Here is a 15,200-nt window from a genome sequence, read left to right on the forward strand (position 1 = left end):
CTACTATTCCCTGTGAAGTCCTAACCTGGTTTGACTCGGTGCTGGCTCGAAGGGCGAATGGCCTACTCCTGCACTTATTGTCAACACCTCACACTTATCTGAATTAAACTCCCATTAGCCATTTTTTTAGCCCACTTGGCCAGGTGATCAAGATCCCGTTGTAATTCTCCAAGTGTAATTCTTCACTATGATACCACCTATGTTAGTGTCATCTGCGATCTTGCTAAATTGTTCCCTTTGGGACTCTGAGTTTCTCATAAAAATCCTGGTCATTAAATTGTCCAAAATGTTTACTTGGCCCGTTGAGTATTTTCAGCAGTTTTTCTACTTCCGATTTCCAGCAAGCCTAGATTGCTTTTAGTTATTCTACTGCTTTCTCTAGACATTACAGCTTTAACCTAGTAGATCCATTTTTCTTACAATGTGCAGCTTAAATTGTTACTTTGCTGTTGCAAAGATCTGAATATGAATGTTTTACTGCACCAAAATAAAATGAAAGGAATAAATGTATTATAATGCTGCATAATAAAGAATTATTTATGGACACAAGATATTTTCAGCAGTAGTATATCTGTCGCAACAGAATGTAAATTATATATTGGATGTGATTTTTATTTCAGCACTGGTTCATGTCACTAGGATATTATTCATATATAGTGGATTCCTTTTGATTGGTTTGTTGCTTTTCTTTTCCCGGTTGCTATTATTTACACAGAACTAGATAGCATACCTATGGGTAAGTTAATTGTGGTAACTGTTTTGTGTAGCTGCATGTTTTACTAAATTGGCTTGTCTGCTAACAATGCTGCATCTATCATAACATTGTTAATGTTCAAAGTCTGCATGCAACATTTAATGGGATATGAATGCAGATCATTTTTCCAGACTCACTACCACCTTTCGCATCATGTGAACCATTGAATCCTTGATACACGTGCTCCAGAAGTTAACAACTGACCGATGTGACACAATGTTGGCCCCATCCACACTAAATGTTAAACATACTGTCGTCCTGGATTCTTTCCATCTGTTCATTTTTATTTAACTTAAGTCTGATTTTAAAATTTATTGTGAATGTACAGTTGATATAAATGTATAATGTTGAAAGTACTCTGTACTAATCAAACAAAAAAAGTGTACAAACTGGAAATTGTGGTCAATATAATTTGTTTAATATTAAAATTAACAATTTTCATGAACATCTCTCAACTTGAAAAGAGATTTCCCAAACTGCAGAAGATTTAAGTTCAACAGTAACTCACTGACGTGGTTTTGATCACAGAATATTTTATTATCTCCTGAATAGGTATTTATATAGTTTTGACTTGGGACAGAAAACAAATTGCAGTCACACATGGTATATTGGTAGAACTGATGCGTGGTATATTTAGTGTCAAAATGTGATGAGCAAGGTTGCTGTATATTTAAAATGCATTGTAATCTTGAGTTATCTAAAAACCTGTTCAAAAGAGTTCTTGACTGGAACTTCTATTCAGTGTACTAGATCATCTTAGCTTGTGGTTTATTAAGGAAACCAAATAATGTTTACTGTTCCAATATCAATAAGAGTACCTGTTATGTGAGTTTTGTGAGGATATTCATGAAATGACACACCTTCAACATAGCACAGTTTTGTACATGGGAGATCTTGTCTCACGATCTTGTCTCCTGAGTTTTTTTGAAGATGTGACCAAAAAGGTTGATACAGGTAGAGCTGTAGATGTTGTATGCATAGATTTCAGCAAGGCATTTGACGAGGTTCCGCACGGTAAGCTGCTCTGGAAGGTTAGATCGCATGAGATCCAAGGAGAGCTAGCAGAGTTGTTAAAGAAAACTTTAAAACACAACACAAATATCGGGAAAGACAATCAAGACTTTATTCAAAAGCGCCAAATACAGCGATCACTGGGAGCAATTTAGGAGATTGCTCAGCGAACAAAGATTCATCTGCTCCTTATATACAGACTTTCTTTTTGATGTTCTGTTTACCATAGCAAGCACTTCAGAGGTTTTCCTTCTTCCAAATGGTCTTATAATAAATATCCGAAAGACACAGCAGAGTGAACACAGCCCGATTCCACACCATTACAGATAAGCAAATGTCCTGTTACCTTTTCGACCTTATTTTTTTGTTTTACGATTGCCATTTGTCCTTTGACAACAGAGAACAGAATCTGACTAAAGGAAACTGCAGTGAGTGTCAACTACACATGCTCAGTTTCAACCTTCTTTAAAGCACAGAATTATTATAATGCATGAAGAGAACTTTAAACATTTTAAGCACTGCCGATCACTATCCCATTCTGTCTTCTTGAAGCTTTGGAAATTTTCTTTGTCAGAGTCTATAGAAAATTGACCTCATGGAAGGCAGCAGAGGTGATAGCGGAAGGTTGTTTTTCAGACTGAAGGGCTGTGACTCGTGTACCCTGAGGTTTGGTGCTGTCCATTGCTGTTTGTCATCTACATCTATGATTTGCATTAGAACGTACAAGACATGATTAATAACTTTGAAAGCTGGTGATCAAAATTGTGCAGGTGGGCTGAGGAATGGTTTATGGAGTTTAATACAGAGAAGTGCGGGGTGCTGCATTTTTAGAAATCTAACCCAGGCAGGACCTACACAGTGAATGGCAGGGTCCTGGGGAGTAGAGGATGTTGGAGTGCAGCTTCATAGTTCCTTGAAAGTGGTGTCACAGGTAGAAAGGGTGATCAAGAAGGCTTTCAGCATATTGGTCTTCACCAATCAGAGGGCCTGAGCTATAGGGAGATGTTGAGCAGGCTATGATTTTATTCCTTGGAGAGCAGGAGGATGAGGGGTGATCATAGAGGTTTATAAGATGCTGAGATGAATAGATAGGTTAAATGCACAGACCTTTACCTGGAGTAGGGTCATCAAGAACCAGAGAACAGAGGTTTAAAGTGAGGGGGTGGGGGAGGGGAAGGAGATTTAAATAGGAAACTGAGGGCTGACTTTTTTACACAAGGGTGTTAGGTACATGGAGCAAATTTGGAAAATTGTACGTACAGTATTTTGTCAGAATCAGTGGAGCACAAAGAGTGATGAACATATCTGATTTAAAATATCATTACTTAACCCCTGCTGCACAGACAGTCCCTGTCGTTTTTCGGTGAGTTGATGCTGTTAGGTAGCTCCCCATCCCTATCCATTGCTGATGGTCTAATAATGATTGCCCTGATTGGGTTTTTGTAACAGGATACATCCGGACTCTTTTCCACATCACCAGCTGCCCTGGAACAGCCTGGCTAGAGATGGGGCTGGTTCAGGAACACCAGCCATAATATCATCAGGGCCCATGGTCTACTTTTTAATTCAATTGCTTCTCAACATCACGTGAAGTGAGATGAGCAGGCCACGACAGGATGGTGCCTAAATCTGGCGACTCTTGTGTACGGACTCATTGTGTTGTGCTAACTTGCACTCTTGTACTTGGCCTGATTGTGCCTAATGTATAGCAGTATCGTCACTGAACTGTAGATCAGTGTATGTTTTGCTTATTTCTCTCATGCCTTGATGTTCTCTCACCTAGATTACTAAATACCCTCAAGGTATCTTTAATCTTCTGCACAACTGTTAGGAAATGCAACGTTACTATAAACTATAAATATATTTTGTTTGTAAGCATTTTGAAATTTCTATGAATGATTGTATAATTTTACTGCAATTTGAAGGGGAAAATTATATAAACTTAATGTAAATTTCTGTTTTCTAACAAATTTATAGAAGAAGGAGCTGAAAGTAGTGAAGAAGAAAATGTAGCTAGTCCTGGAACAGAAGGCAGGTAAGATGATGTACTGAGCACTAAAGCATATTGCAACTTTATTCAGAAAGCTGATAAGCTCTATTTGTTAAAAATAGAGATCTTATAGATGATTTATGATCATCTGTGTATGTATTTGGGTGAACAATGAATGAATGAATGAATGAAGATGTTTTAACTTATTATCAAAGCTGAATAAATTTAACATAAAAGTATAACTTTGAGGATATAAATTAGTTTGGAGACATAAATTGCTTCTATTGCTGACTAAATTTTGGAGCAAATTTGACAGCTGGTGAAATTATATCATTGTGAATCTGATAACATTTTGGAACTTTTGATGGCCAATTCTATTGACTTTACTTTACACTTTAGAGATACTACGCGGAAACAGGCCCTTTGACCCACCAAGTCCACGCCGACCAGCGATCACCCCATGCACTCGCATTACTACACACTGGGGACAATTTACAATTTTACTGAAGCCAATTGACCTATAAACCTGTATGTCTTTGGAGTGTGGGAGTAAACCGGAGCACCCAGAGAAAACCCACACGGTCGCAGAAGAATGTACAAACTACGTACTAACAGCATGCGTAATCCATTATTGACACTTGCATTATTACCATTAGGGTATTATTAACTTAGGAATCTTTCAAATTGTCATCTCCCCTGATTTTATTTTAAAACTGTTGCATCACTACAATTACTTGTTTCTCCAGTTTCCTAATTCTCCCTGAAATGCATCAATTCGATTTTATTAGCCTTGCTTTATTTGATATTTGCTTTTTTCCTTGATTGACAACCCATTATTCTGGTTAATATTGATTTGCTTTTCGCATTGATACAAATTCAAACAGTGGTCCCTTCAATTTACCAAATCCTTTCGTTGGTTCGCTTTCCTTATTTATAATTTTAATGTTATCTTATTCTGGATTTCTTTATCGCTTGGTTAGAAAAAGGAGATTTGAACTTGTACTGCTCACTGAAATAGTAGTAGTTTGCAATGGTCATTTAATTGGATGTTAAATTTCTTATTAAATTAATAAATGATTGCCGTTAAATTAATGGTCAGAATAAGTTAAATGCACAATTTGAACACAACTTAATTGAAATCGTAATCTAGTAAGGTTTATTCGTGTCTTAGTGCTTTTACCTTTTTATTTCCACAGCTCACTGACTTCTGATCTTATGAGAGTAGCAGGTGACATCAAACCAAAGGATAAGGTATTTGACCCTTTTATACTTTCCAGCATGACTAGTGAGAGAGCCACTGGTGCCTAGTATGAATCATTAGAAAGTCATTGGGATGCAGCTGCCGACTGGAGAGACCACCTGAACAACAGTTTTTTTAAAGAACTAGAATATTATCAGCAATATTGCCTGTCAGGTTCATGTACAGCTTTATAATAATTAGTATTTGCAGTAAAGTCTGTTGTTGGTTCATAAATTGCTCCTTGTTGTTAATGCAAGCATGTCTGACTAGTGATGAATTGAATCCACACTGCCAAGTCGATTGAATATTACATGCTTAGTTTAAATCTAATAGTTATTTATTGTGGTTAGTTGAAATTACCATTTACAATCAATTTAATTGTATTCTGCTGAAACTTGACCTTGAATAATGCATTGAAATGTAAATGTTTCTGCACATTATTGTACAGGCACGGAGGAGGACAGCTACACAAATGGAGTTGCTTTATGCTGACAGTAGTGATTCTGCCTCAGACATAGTTACAGGAGATCTTGCTCGGCCTGTGCCATTAATGCCTGTCGCAGAAGTGCAAGAAATTGAGAAGGACCTTGGGACTTTGCAGGCTGATGCTGCTTCATCTAGGGAAAAAGAGATCATACCATCACCATCTGGCTTGCCCCTTAGACATGGCAGTAGCATGTAAGTTCTGCCTGACGTGCACTAATTACTCAAGCATGTTGCATGATGCTGCATCAGTCTACTATGGCATTCCTGTCCTTTTCCTTAATTGTTATTAAAATAATGTATTCTATGTTCAACATAATTGCATGCATCCCACACTTAAATAAAAATCCTTGATTTACAAAAGCTTCACAACTCTTACAATTTGAGATTCTGAGAGTTTGACCTTGTCCAAAATTCCCTTTGAATATTACAATAAATGTAGTCATTGAGTATGAAATCTGGCAGCACATTATTAATTTATATCCAATGAAAAATATTAAGGCAAATAACAGACACTGCCCTTTCCTGTTGAAGTTATGTAAAGCTAGTTTAAGATAAGAAAGTTTGCTCAAGTATTGGAATACTTTTTTTATAAATTGCCCCCCTCCCAACCCACCCAAAATCAGGTGCTTTTATTCCCACTTAAACTCTCCAATGAAAATGCACAGTACTCCTGCTTATGGTTAAAACCAACTGCATCATTTTTTCCTTTTGCCCATTATCTCGATGCACCTTTACATGAAAAAAACGGATGGATATCTTTGGCATCTCGGTATCCTTTCATCTTGCATTAGTTTTGGTTTTATTTTCATTTTATTTGTCCTTATCCTTCATTCATTTGGGCTAAACAAAAAGATGAGGACATAAAGTTGTTTTTCAATATTGTTCAAACCTTAGGATTGGAACAATATGGATGGAAATCCAGTTTTACCAATATCTCTGGAAATCTCCTTTGTCTCTTAGCTGGTCTTTTTGAATTGCTTTACTCATTTAAGAATGAAATCAATGATACCAGTAATAAATCAATGCCCTGTTCTTATGCTGATCTGTGCCCTAATCATTATTTAGTTTAGATATACAGTATGGAATTGGGCCTTTCTGCCCAATGAGTCAACGCTGACCATTCACCCAATTCACCTAGTTCTATGTTATCCCACTTTTTCATCCACTCCCTGCACACGAGGGGCAATTTGACAAATGCCAATTAATCTGCAAACTCGCATCTTTGGGATATGAGAGGGTGTACCTGGAGGAAACCCACGAGGTCACAGGGAGAACGTCCAAATTCCACAAAGACAACTCCCGAGGTCAGGATTGAACCCAAGTCTCTGGCACTATGAGGGAATAGCTCTACCAGTTGCACCATAAATAATCTACCTAAACATCTCGTGTTTAATCTTTTTCCTGCTGCACTTTTTCCAGTTGTTTGCCAACATAGAAACATTTTTTTCATTTTATCTCGGTACAAGTGACAATAATAAACTAAACTAGAGCAGTACAGAACAGGAATTGGTCCTTTGCCCGCAATGTTTATGCCAAACGAGTTAAACTGATCTTATCTGCTTGTGCATGATCCATATTCCTCTGTTCCCTGCACTTCGAAGTTCCTATCTAAGAGCCTTATCACATGCTTATCGTATCTGCCTCCACCACCCCTGGCAATGTGTTCCTGGCCCCCATTACTCCATGTAAAATAAAAACTTGCCCCTCCCATCTCCATTAAACTTTCCGCCTCTCACCTTACAGCTATGTCCTCTAATGTTGAATGGGCATTTGCACCCTGGGGTAAAAACGTTCTGACTGCTTCTCATAAGTTTATATATCATAACCACTCATTTTAGCGATCCCCTTAATAATGGATTTTGGTTACAGCAGGCAGACCTGCCGACGCCACCCAGGCTCGTAAAGTGCATCAGCAAGCCCTCCTTCAGCCACCACATGCTCCAGGTGACACGGCTGTTGTTGCTGCTCATGTTGTAGCCGCTGGAGACGGCTCTTTATTCAGGCTCGGCTACCGACAGGATGTGTTCAGTCACAGTGGGACTCCCTCCCCTCCCATCAGCTACAGCTGTTTTCTGTTGGCCATTGATTTGTACACTTCTTCCCCCACCACAGCAACCACCTTCTCCTTTTCTTGTTGCTTTGTCCACTTTGCTGCACTCTCCTCAATGGCCACCTCCCCCTTCTCCCGTCACTCTGTCCACTCGTCCTCTTTCCACCCCCCTCCACCGCCGCCTCCTTCTCCCCATGACGCCGACATACTATACCTTGGAAAATTTCAGCGACTAGGGGATGAGGAGGTGGAGGGGGATCGGACAAAGCAGCAGGTGAGGGGGAGTGAGCCCCCCCCCGGTGGCCAAGTGCATCCTAAAGAAAGCGCGTCCTATAGGGGGCTAGAACATGAGCCTCATCTACAGTGAAGCAGGGCTCGCTGGTGCAGACCAGCGGCATCGGCGCCTAGTTTTAAGATGAAGCGACACATAGTACTGGAGTAACTCAGCAGACTGAAGACGGGCCCCAAAGTCACCACTTCATGTTCTCCAGAGATGCTGCCTGACCCGCAGAGTTACTCCGGTACTGTGTATTAACCATCATTTGCAGTTTAACTGCAAACAATGATAATACCTTACTTGGTTATAGCAGACGATCGGCAATAATGGACATCAATACCCCCTTCCCCCCACATGGTCCGTTATAAACAAGGGTTTACTGTACATCTATCAAGTCTCCCTTCAACCACTGAAGTTCCAAAGAAAACAATCCAAGTCTATCCAATCTCTCCCTGTAGCTGAAACACTCTAAACCATGCAATATTCTGGTAAACCACCTCTGCACCCTCTCCAAAGCCTCCACATCTTTCCTGTAATGTGGTGACCAGAACTGTATGCAATACTCCGAATGTGCTCTAACCAAAGTCCTATAAAGCTGCATCATGATTTTCTGACTCTTGTACTCAATGTTCGTAGCAGTGAAGGCAAGCATACCATATGCCTTCTTTTCTACCCTATCTGCTTGTGCTACCATCTGCAGTGAGCTATTAACTTGAACTCCACGAACCCTCTGCACATTAATACCGTTAAGGGTCTTCCATTAATTGCACATGTTCTCCTTGCATTCAACCTCCCAAAGTGCAACACCTCACATAAATGCCATCTGCCATTTCCCCGATATATTGATCTTTTTCCCGCTGCATCTCCTGGCAGCTTTCCTCACTGTCTGCAACTCCTCCAATTTTGGCCTCGTCAGCAAACTGACTCACCAACCCGTCTACATTTACATCCAGGTCATTAATATATATCTCAAGCGACAGAGATCCTTGCACAGGTCCCCGCTCGACTTTATTTGTATATTGTCTTTCTGCTGACTGGTTAGCACGCAACAAAAGCATGTACACGTGACAATAAACTAAACTGACCTGGACTCCACTCGTCTCAGACGTCCAGCTAGAATACCTTCCACCACAACCCTCTGTCCTCTATAAACCAATTCCGAATGCATACAACTAAGTCATCTCCAAGATAGACACAAAATGTTGGAGTAACTCAGTGGGGCACACAGCATCTCTGGATAGAAGAAATGGATGGCGTTTTGGGTTGAGTTCCTTCAGACTGAGAGTCAGGGGAGGGGGAATCGAGAGATGTGAAAAGGCAAGGTGTGAAAACGAGAGATCAAAGGAGCCGAGGATCAAGGAAAATGTAGGAAAAATGTAGATAATTGTTAGCTCTGGGAAGGTGTCAACGAGACATACAATGTAAAATTTAATAAGGAGGACAGTCAGACTGGTCTGAGAACTTGGATGGGGAAGAGATGGAGAGAGAGGGAATCCCCAATCTTGCTCACAGCCTAGTTAGCTTACGTTAAAGAATTTTTGCATCTTTTGCCAAGTCGTCTTTCTGTTCCATCTTTTTCAATTATTATATTACACGTGATTATTTTAATACTCTTCCAATTATTCCCATGACTCTTGTGACTTATTTTCCCTACCTCATTATCTATATTTTTCCATTTTGTGTTTCACATGCTTGTCTTTATTGTCCATTCTTTTCTTTTGCTTCCATCGTGTTATTTTAATCTGAATCATCCCTCATCAGAGCAGAGATAATCACCTTGCACATGTTACACCACTGATATTGTGGAAGCACCTTGCACTCCAGTGTTGATATAGTACAGCATAGGAGCAGGCCCTTAGACCCACGATGTTTGTGCAGAAGATGATGCCAAGTTAAACAGATCTCAACATGATCCAAATCTTTCTATTCCCTGCACCTCCATGTGCCCATCTAAAATCCTCTTCAACAGCACTGTTGTCAGAAGTATTGCGAGTTCAATTTCTGATCCAGTTATTTGTCTCTGATTACTTTATCTTGAATCCTGATTTTTTTTTCACTTGCTACAGTTCAGCTCAGAGGAGCTGCCTAATAGATTTGGAATTGTATCCAAATGTGTAAAGTTGATTTTTGCTTGGAAAAATGTTGCTTTACTCAAATTTTCTTCTTTGTAGTAGATTACTGGATTCATAAGTAATTTAGTGAATAATATTTGCTAGCCTGCTCTGGAATATATTTAACCTGGTCCAGTTCCTGTATCATTTTGGGGCGCCTGACACTTAGTTTAGTGATACAGCATGGAAACAGGCCCTTCAGCTGACCAAGTCTGTGCTGATCAATCACCACCCATACATTATTTCTATCTTACACACTGGGATCAATTTACAGAAGCCAATTAACCTACAAACCTGCACGTCTTTGGAATGTGGGAGGAATCTGGAGTACCTGGAAAAAAATCACCCGTTCTTTTGGAGAATGTACAAACTCCGTACAGATGGTACTGTAGTCAGGATTGAACCCAGGTCTCTGATACTGGAAGGCAGCAACTCTACCGCTACATCCAAGACACTTAAGTCAATTTGAACAGTAACTTTGATGAAAAAATCCAATTGATCATAAACTAGCAAGAAGGTAGCATTATTTTAGGATGGAAAAAGTTATGCCAATTGGGTTTTCTCATCAAATGCATCTTCATCCCAAATTCCTAATGTTCTCACTGATCCCTTTTAATATTTGGTTTTTGACTGCTAATTTTTTTTTTAAAGTAAGATTAAGATGCAACTCAAATGTGGTTCTGTATTCCACAAACCAATTTCTTGTATGTATTTTGCTGTCGGATGAATGATTAGAGATAATTGAAGATCCGTTTTAGCTTTTCATTATGTATTTGTTAACATTGCCAGAACAATAAAAAGGTTTTGGAGTATTGAGGGAAATCAGATTGTAGATTCTTGTACAACTTGGAGTTACTTTGCAAGGTTATCATTAGTGAAAAAAGTTTGATCAAGAGAATGTCCAGTGCGTTACTTTATTGGTATAAAAGTCAAATTTTTATGTGCTGCTAAAGAACATAATTTTCACTTTATTCTAAGTGTAAAAACAAGTAGTGTGTCTACTTCAGTGTTTTTTCTAACTGCAGGATTATCATGAGATCTCATCAAAGCCCAATAACTCCAGTATTTTTTAAATCATTTATGTAGTAAAATGAAAGTATGAGCAGGATCACAATCTAGCATAAAAGTATATTTAGATTGAAAATTCAATTTTAAATATAATTAATGTTGGCCATATGTCGATGGTGTAAGTTAATTTTCATGAAATTGATTTGGAAAGTTGATTAGACTTTTTTGTTCCTGCTGTTGAAGCCTAATTTAATTTTTGTAGCGTTTCTTGTTATTATTTCCTGTTTAATTTTGAAATGAAGATGGTGTAATCATGCATCCTTTTAGGTTTAAGTTTATTATTATTGTCACATGTACCGAGATGGAATGAAAAGCTTTAACTTGCATGCTATCCAAACCATTCAGATATACCATACATAAATACAATCAAGGCAAACTCAAGCACAATAGATGGAGCAAATGGGGAAGATACAGAGTGTAGAATATAGTTCGCCACATTGTAGCATATCAGTTCAATCAACAAAATCCAATATTCTCAATAGGGGATGAATTGGACAGTATCCGAGCTTATGGAAGGTCCGTTCCAAAGCTTCATAACAGAGGAGAAGCTGTTGTTCCTGAGTCTAATGGTGTGTCCTTTCAAACATTAGTACCTTCAGCTAAGCAGGAGCGAGGCGAGAGAAGACGGAACGGCTGGGGTGGGATCCTGATAGATTTCAATGAATACGTTGAGTAATAATTGGCTCTCTCTTGATTGTTTACAGAAAGTTGCAATTCCCATTCTGCATTGTAATAAATTTAGCAAAGTAGATGAAGTGAAATTAAAATGAAAGCTAAATTTAGATGATGTTTTGGAATAGAGCATTTGTTCCTAGTGTTTTATAAATTAGCTATTTTAGCTATTATGTTTCCAGTCCAATTCTTTTCTACTGGAGTCTTACTGCATTTGGCTTAAATTATGCAGAGCTTCTTGCATGTATTACTGCAATAATTAACTCTGGCTTTATGATGGTCGCTCTCGGCATTCTGCTGTTTTGAGAGGCAGATGATGGTGATGAAAGGTAGAGGGCATCTATCTGTGTGATATTTTAGGTCCAAGAAGCTGGTTTGTAGAATAAAAATACAGAAATGATCCCCAATCCTTGGAGCATCCAGTACAGATTTTGACTTGGAACCAAATCGAAGGTAAAAAAAAAGTTTCCGTAACACTATTTTTTAACTTGCAATATAAATTGTGATAAAGTCCACTAATAGTCTATTGAAGACACGAAGAGAAATACCCCAAAGAGAATTATTATTTAACTTTCTTGTGCAACTTTCTTGATTCATTTTGCAAGCATCTTAGAAGCAGGATAGTGCTAAAATATAACTAGAGCATCACAGTTCATTTGCGCTTTGCCAATTGCTATTGAATTTTCCAACTTGGATGATATACCGAATAATGATATTATAGTTTATAAAGTCTGGTTTTGTTTTAGTTCTCGACCATCATCAGCAGCAGAAAGAAAAATACCTGAATCTTCACCATTATCCAGGAGGAAGTTGTATGACAGAGGTAACCTGGCAGGAGAGAAATTGAAGGTTAAAGAACAAAAGCTGTGAGTAATATGATAGAGTTCAGATGAATTCTGTACTTAATTTTAGTGACAGTTCACTTTTTCTGTTTGCAAATGTATGACCGTTTTGTTACATAGCTTTATGTTTTTTTTATGAAAGCAGTTGTTTAATACTTCACTTTGATGATTTAAGCAATAGTGTACAATTCAACCAAGAATATGTTGCTGCCCATCTTGGATATCTTGTATTTGTTTCCAATTTATTCTCAGGACTCTAATGCTATAGAGTGGGGTGGGGTATACCTCGTTGCAATATGATTCGAAGTTGGGAAATAATTGAAGAGTTTATTGTGCAGCAATTTGAGTTAAATTTAATTAACATTTTCGTACCATATAAATGCTGTTATAGTCCCGTGAAAGCTTGGGTTTTTATAGTCGTAATGTCAAACAGCATGGAAATGGGCTCTTCAGCCCAGACATTAAATACTAATCCTGCAGCCTTCCATACCTAGATGTTTCATTTGCTTCTCATGATATCACTTAAATGTGAGAGTACCTTGCCTCCTCCATACCTTCAGCTCATGCAATTTGGATTATCCACTTCTCTCAACTCCCTTCTGAATTTCCTTTTATTTTGTATGTCTCAATTTGCCTTTCATTGTCATAGAGTCATAAAGCACAGAAACAGGCCCTTTGGCCCAACTTCTGCATGCAAACCAAGATGCCCCATCTATGCTACTCCCATTTACCCGGGTTTAGCCCATATTTCTCTAAACTTTTCCAAACCATGTACCTATCCAAAAGCCTTTTAAATGTTGTTGTGGTACATGCCTCAACTACTTCCTCTGGCAGATCATACTATACACCCACCACATGCGGTGTGAATGAGTAGCCCCTCTGGTTCCTATTAAATCGTCGCCCTCTCACCTTGAACCTTTGTCCTCTACTTCTTGATTTATCCTACTCTGGGTAAAATAATCTGCATTCACCAATCTATCCCCCTTATGATTTTATACATCTGTATAAGTTCACCCCTCAACCTCCTGTAGTCCAAGGAATAAAGTTCTAGCCTGCTTAACCTCTCCCTATAGCCCAGGCCCTCGAGTCTTGGCATCATCCTCGTAAAGCTTCTCTGCACTTTCTCCAGCTTAATGACATCCTTCCCAAAGCATAGTGACCAAAATTGAAAATAATGCTCCAAACGTGACATCACCAACTGTACATCCGTAACATAACATCCCAAATTATTTTTCCTGACTAATGTACCAAAAGTATTCTTGACAATCCTATCTACCTATTACACCACTTTCAGGGAACAATGGGAAAACTTCCAGATCTTCAACACTCACCAAGCCCCTACCAGTCACTAAAAGTCCTGCCCTGGTTTGACTTCCCAAAATGAAACACCTCGCACATACCTGTATTAAACTCCATTAACACATTCTCACAAAATCATTGATATAAATCACAAACAGTAATGGGCCGAGCACCCATCTCTGAGGCGCACCATCAACATTACATCAACAGTCTCTCATCAGTAGCATTCAAGGAACCACGTACCTTGATCCTACTCCTAGATCCCACCGCTCTACAACACTCCCTGGATCCCTGCTGTGTTGGTCCTGCCCTGATTAGACTTCTTGAAATGCAACCCAGAATTTCTCTATTAAACTCCATCAACCATTCCTCAGCCCACCTGCGCAACCGATCAAGACCCAGCTTCAATTTTTGACAACCATCTTTGCTATTTGCATCACCACCCATTTTAGCATAATCTGCAAACTTACTAATCATGCCTTGTACATTTTCATCCAAATCATTGATTTAAATGACAAACAGCAATGGGCGTAGCACTGAACCTTGAGTCTAATCACAGGCCTCCAGTCTGAAAAACAACCTTCCACCATCACTCTCAGCTTCCTTCCATTAAACTAATTTTTCTGTGCAGTCAGTTAGCTCTCCTCGAATCCCTTGAATGTGATCTGACCTGCCAGAGCAGCCTACTATGTGGAAATTTGTCAAATAATAATAATAATAATTCATTACATTTATATAGCGCTTTTCTAAACACTCAAAGACGCTTTACAGGGTTTACTAACACATAGAAAAGAAAATAAATAGATAAATAAGTAAACGAACAGAAAAGGAGAAAGAAGGTGAGGTGACGGTCAGTGGTTGAAGGCAGTGCTGAACAGGTGAGACTTCAGTGATGTTTTGAATGTGGTGAGTGAGGAGGAGTCTGACGGTTTGGGGTAGTGAGTTCCAGAGTGTGGGAGCAGCGATGGAGAAAGCCCTGTCCCCCCAGGATCTGAGTTTGGTCCGGATGGGGGGGGACAGGAGGTTAGCAGCAGCAGAGCGGAGGGTGCGGGTGGGAGTGTGTCTGTGGAGGAGGTCAGTCAGGTAGGATGGGGCCAGGTTATGGAGGGCTTTGTAGGTCATGAGGAGGATTTTGTACTGGATTCTCTGGGGGGTGGGGAGTAAAGGACGGGGGTGATATGGTCACGGATCGGGGAGTGGGTGAGTAGACGGGCAGCGGAGTTTTGGATGTATTGGAGTTTATTGATGATTTTTGAGGGTGAACCATAGAGGAGGCTGTTACAGTAGTCCAGATGGGAGGTGATGAAGGCGTGGATAAGGGTTTCTGCAGCTGTGGAGGAGAGGGATGGGCGGAGACGGGCGATGTTTTTGAGGTGGAAGAAGGCTGTCTTGGTGATGTG

General features: G+C 39.4%; 1 protein-coding gene across 3 annotated transcripts in view; it reads left to right on the forward strand.

Moving 5' to 3' along the window:
* Nucleotides 1–15,200, forward strand: part of kif21a (kinesin family member 21A) — a 106,855-nt gene that overhangs the window by 75,017 nt on the left and 16,638 nt on the right. For 2 of the 3 annotated variants that reach the window (XM_078419880.1, XM_078419878.1), the window contains exons 23-27: nt 716–736; nt 3,743–3,800; nt 4,952–5,006; nt 5,444–5,673; nt 12,406–12,525. In XM_078419880.1, the coding sequence (XP_078276006.1) occupies nt 716–736; nt 3,743–3,800; nt 4,952–5,006; nt 5,444–5,673; nt 12,406–12,525 (484 nt within the window). The remainder of the gene's footprint in view (nt 1–715; nt 737–3,742; nt 3,801–4,951; nt 5,007–5,443; nt 5,674–12,405; nt 12,526–15,200) is intronic. The other variant, XM_078419879.1, reaches the window with a different exon arrangement.

Source organism: Rhinoraja longicauda, chromosome 23, assembly GCF_053455715.1.
Source record: "Rhinoraja longicauda isolate Sanriku21f chromosome 23, sRhiLon1.1, whole genome shotgun sequence".
Lineage (NCBI taxonomy): Eukaryota > Metazoa > Chordata > Chondrichthyes > Rajiformes > Arhynchobatidae > Rhinoraja > Rhinoraja longicauda.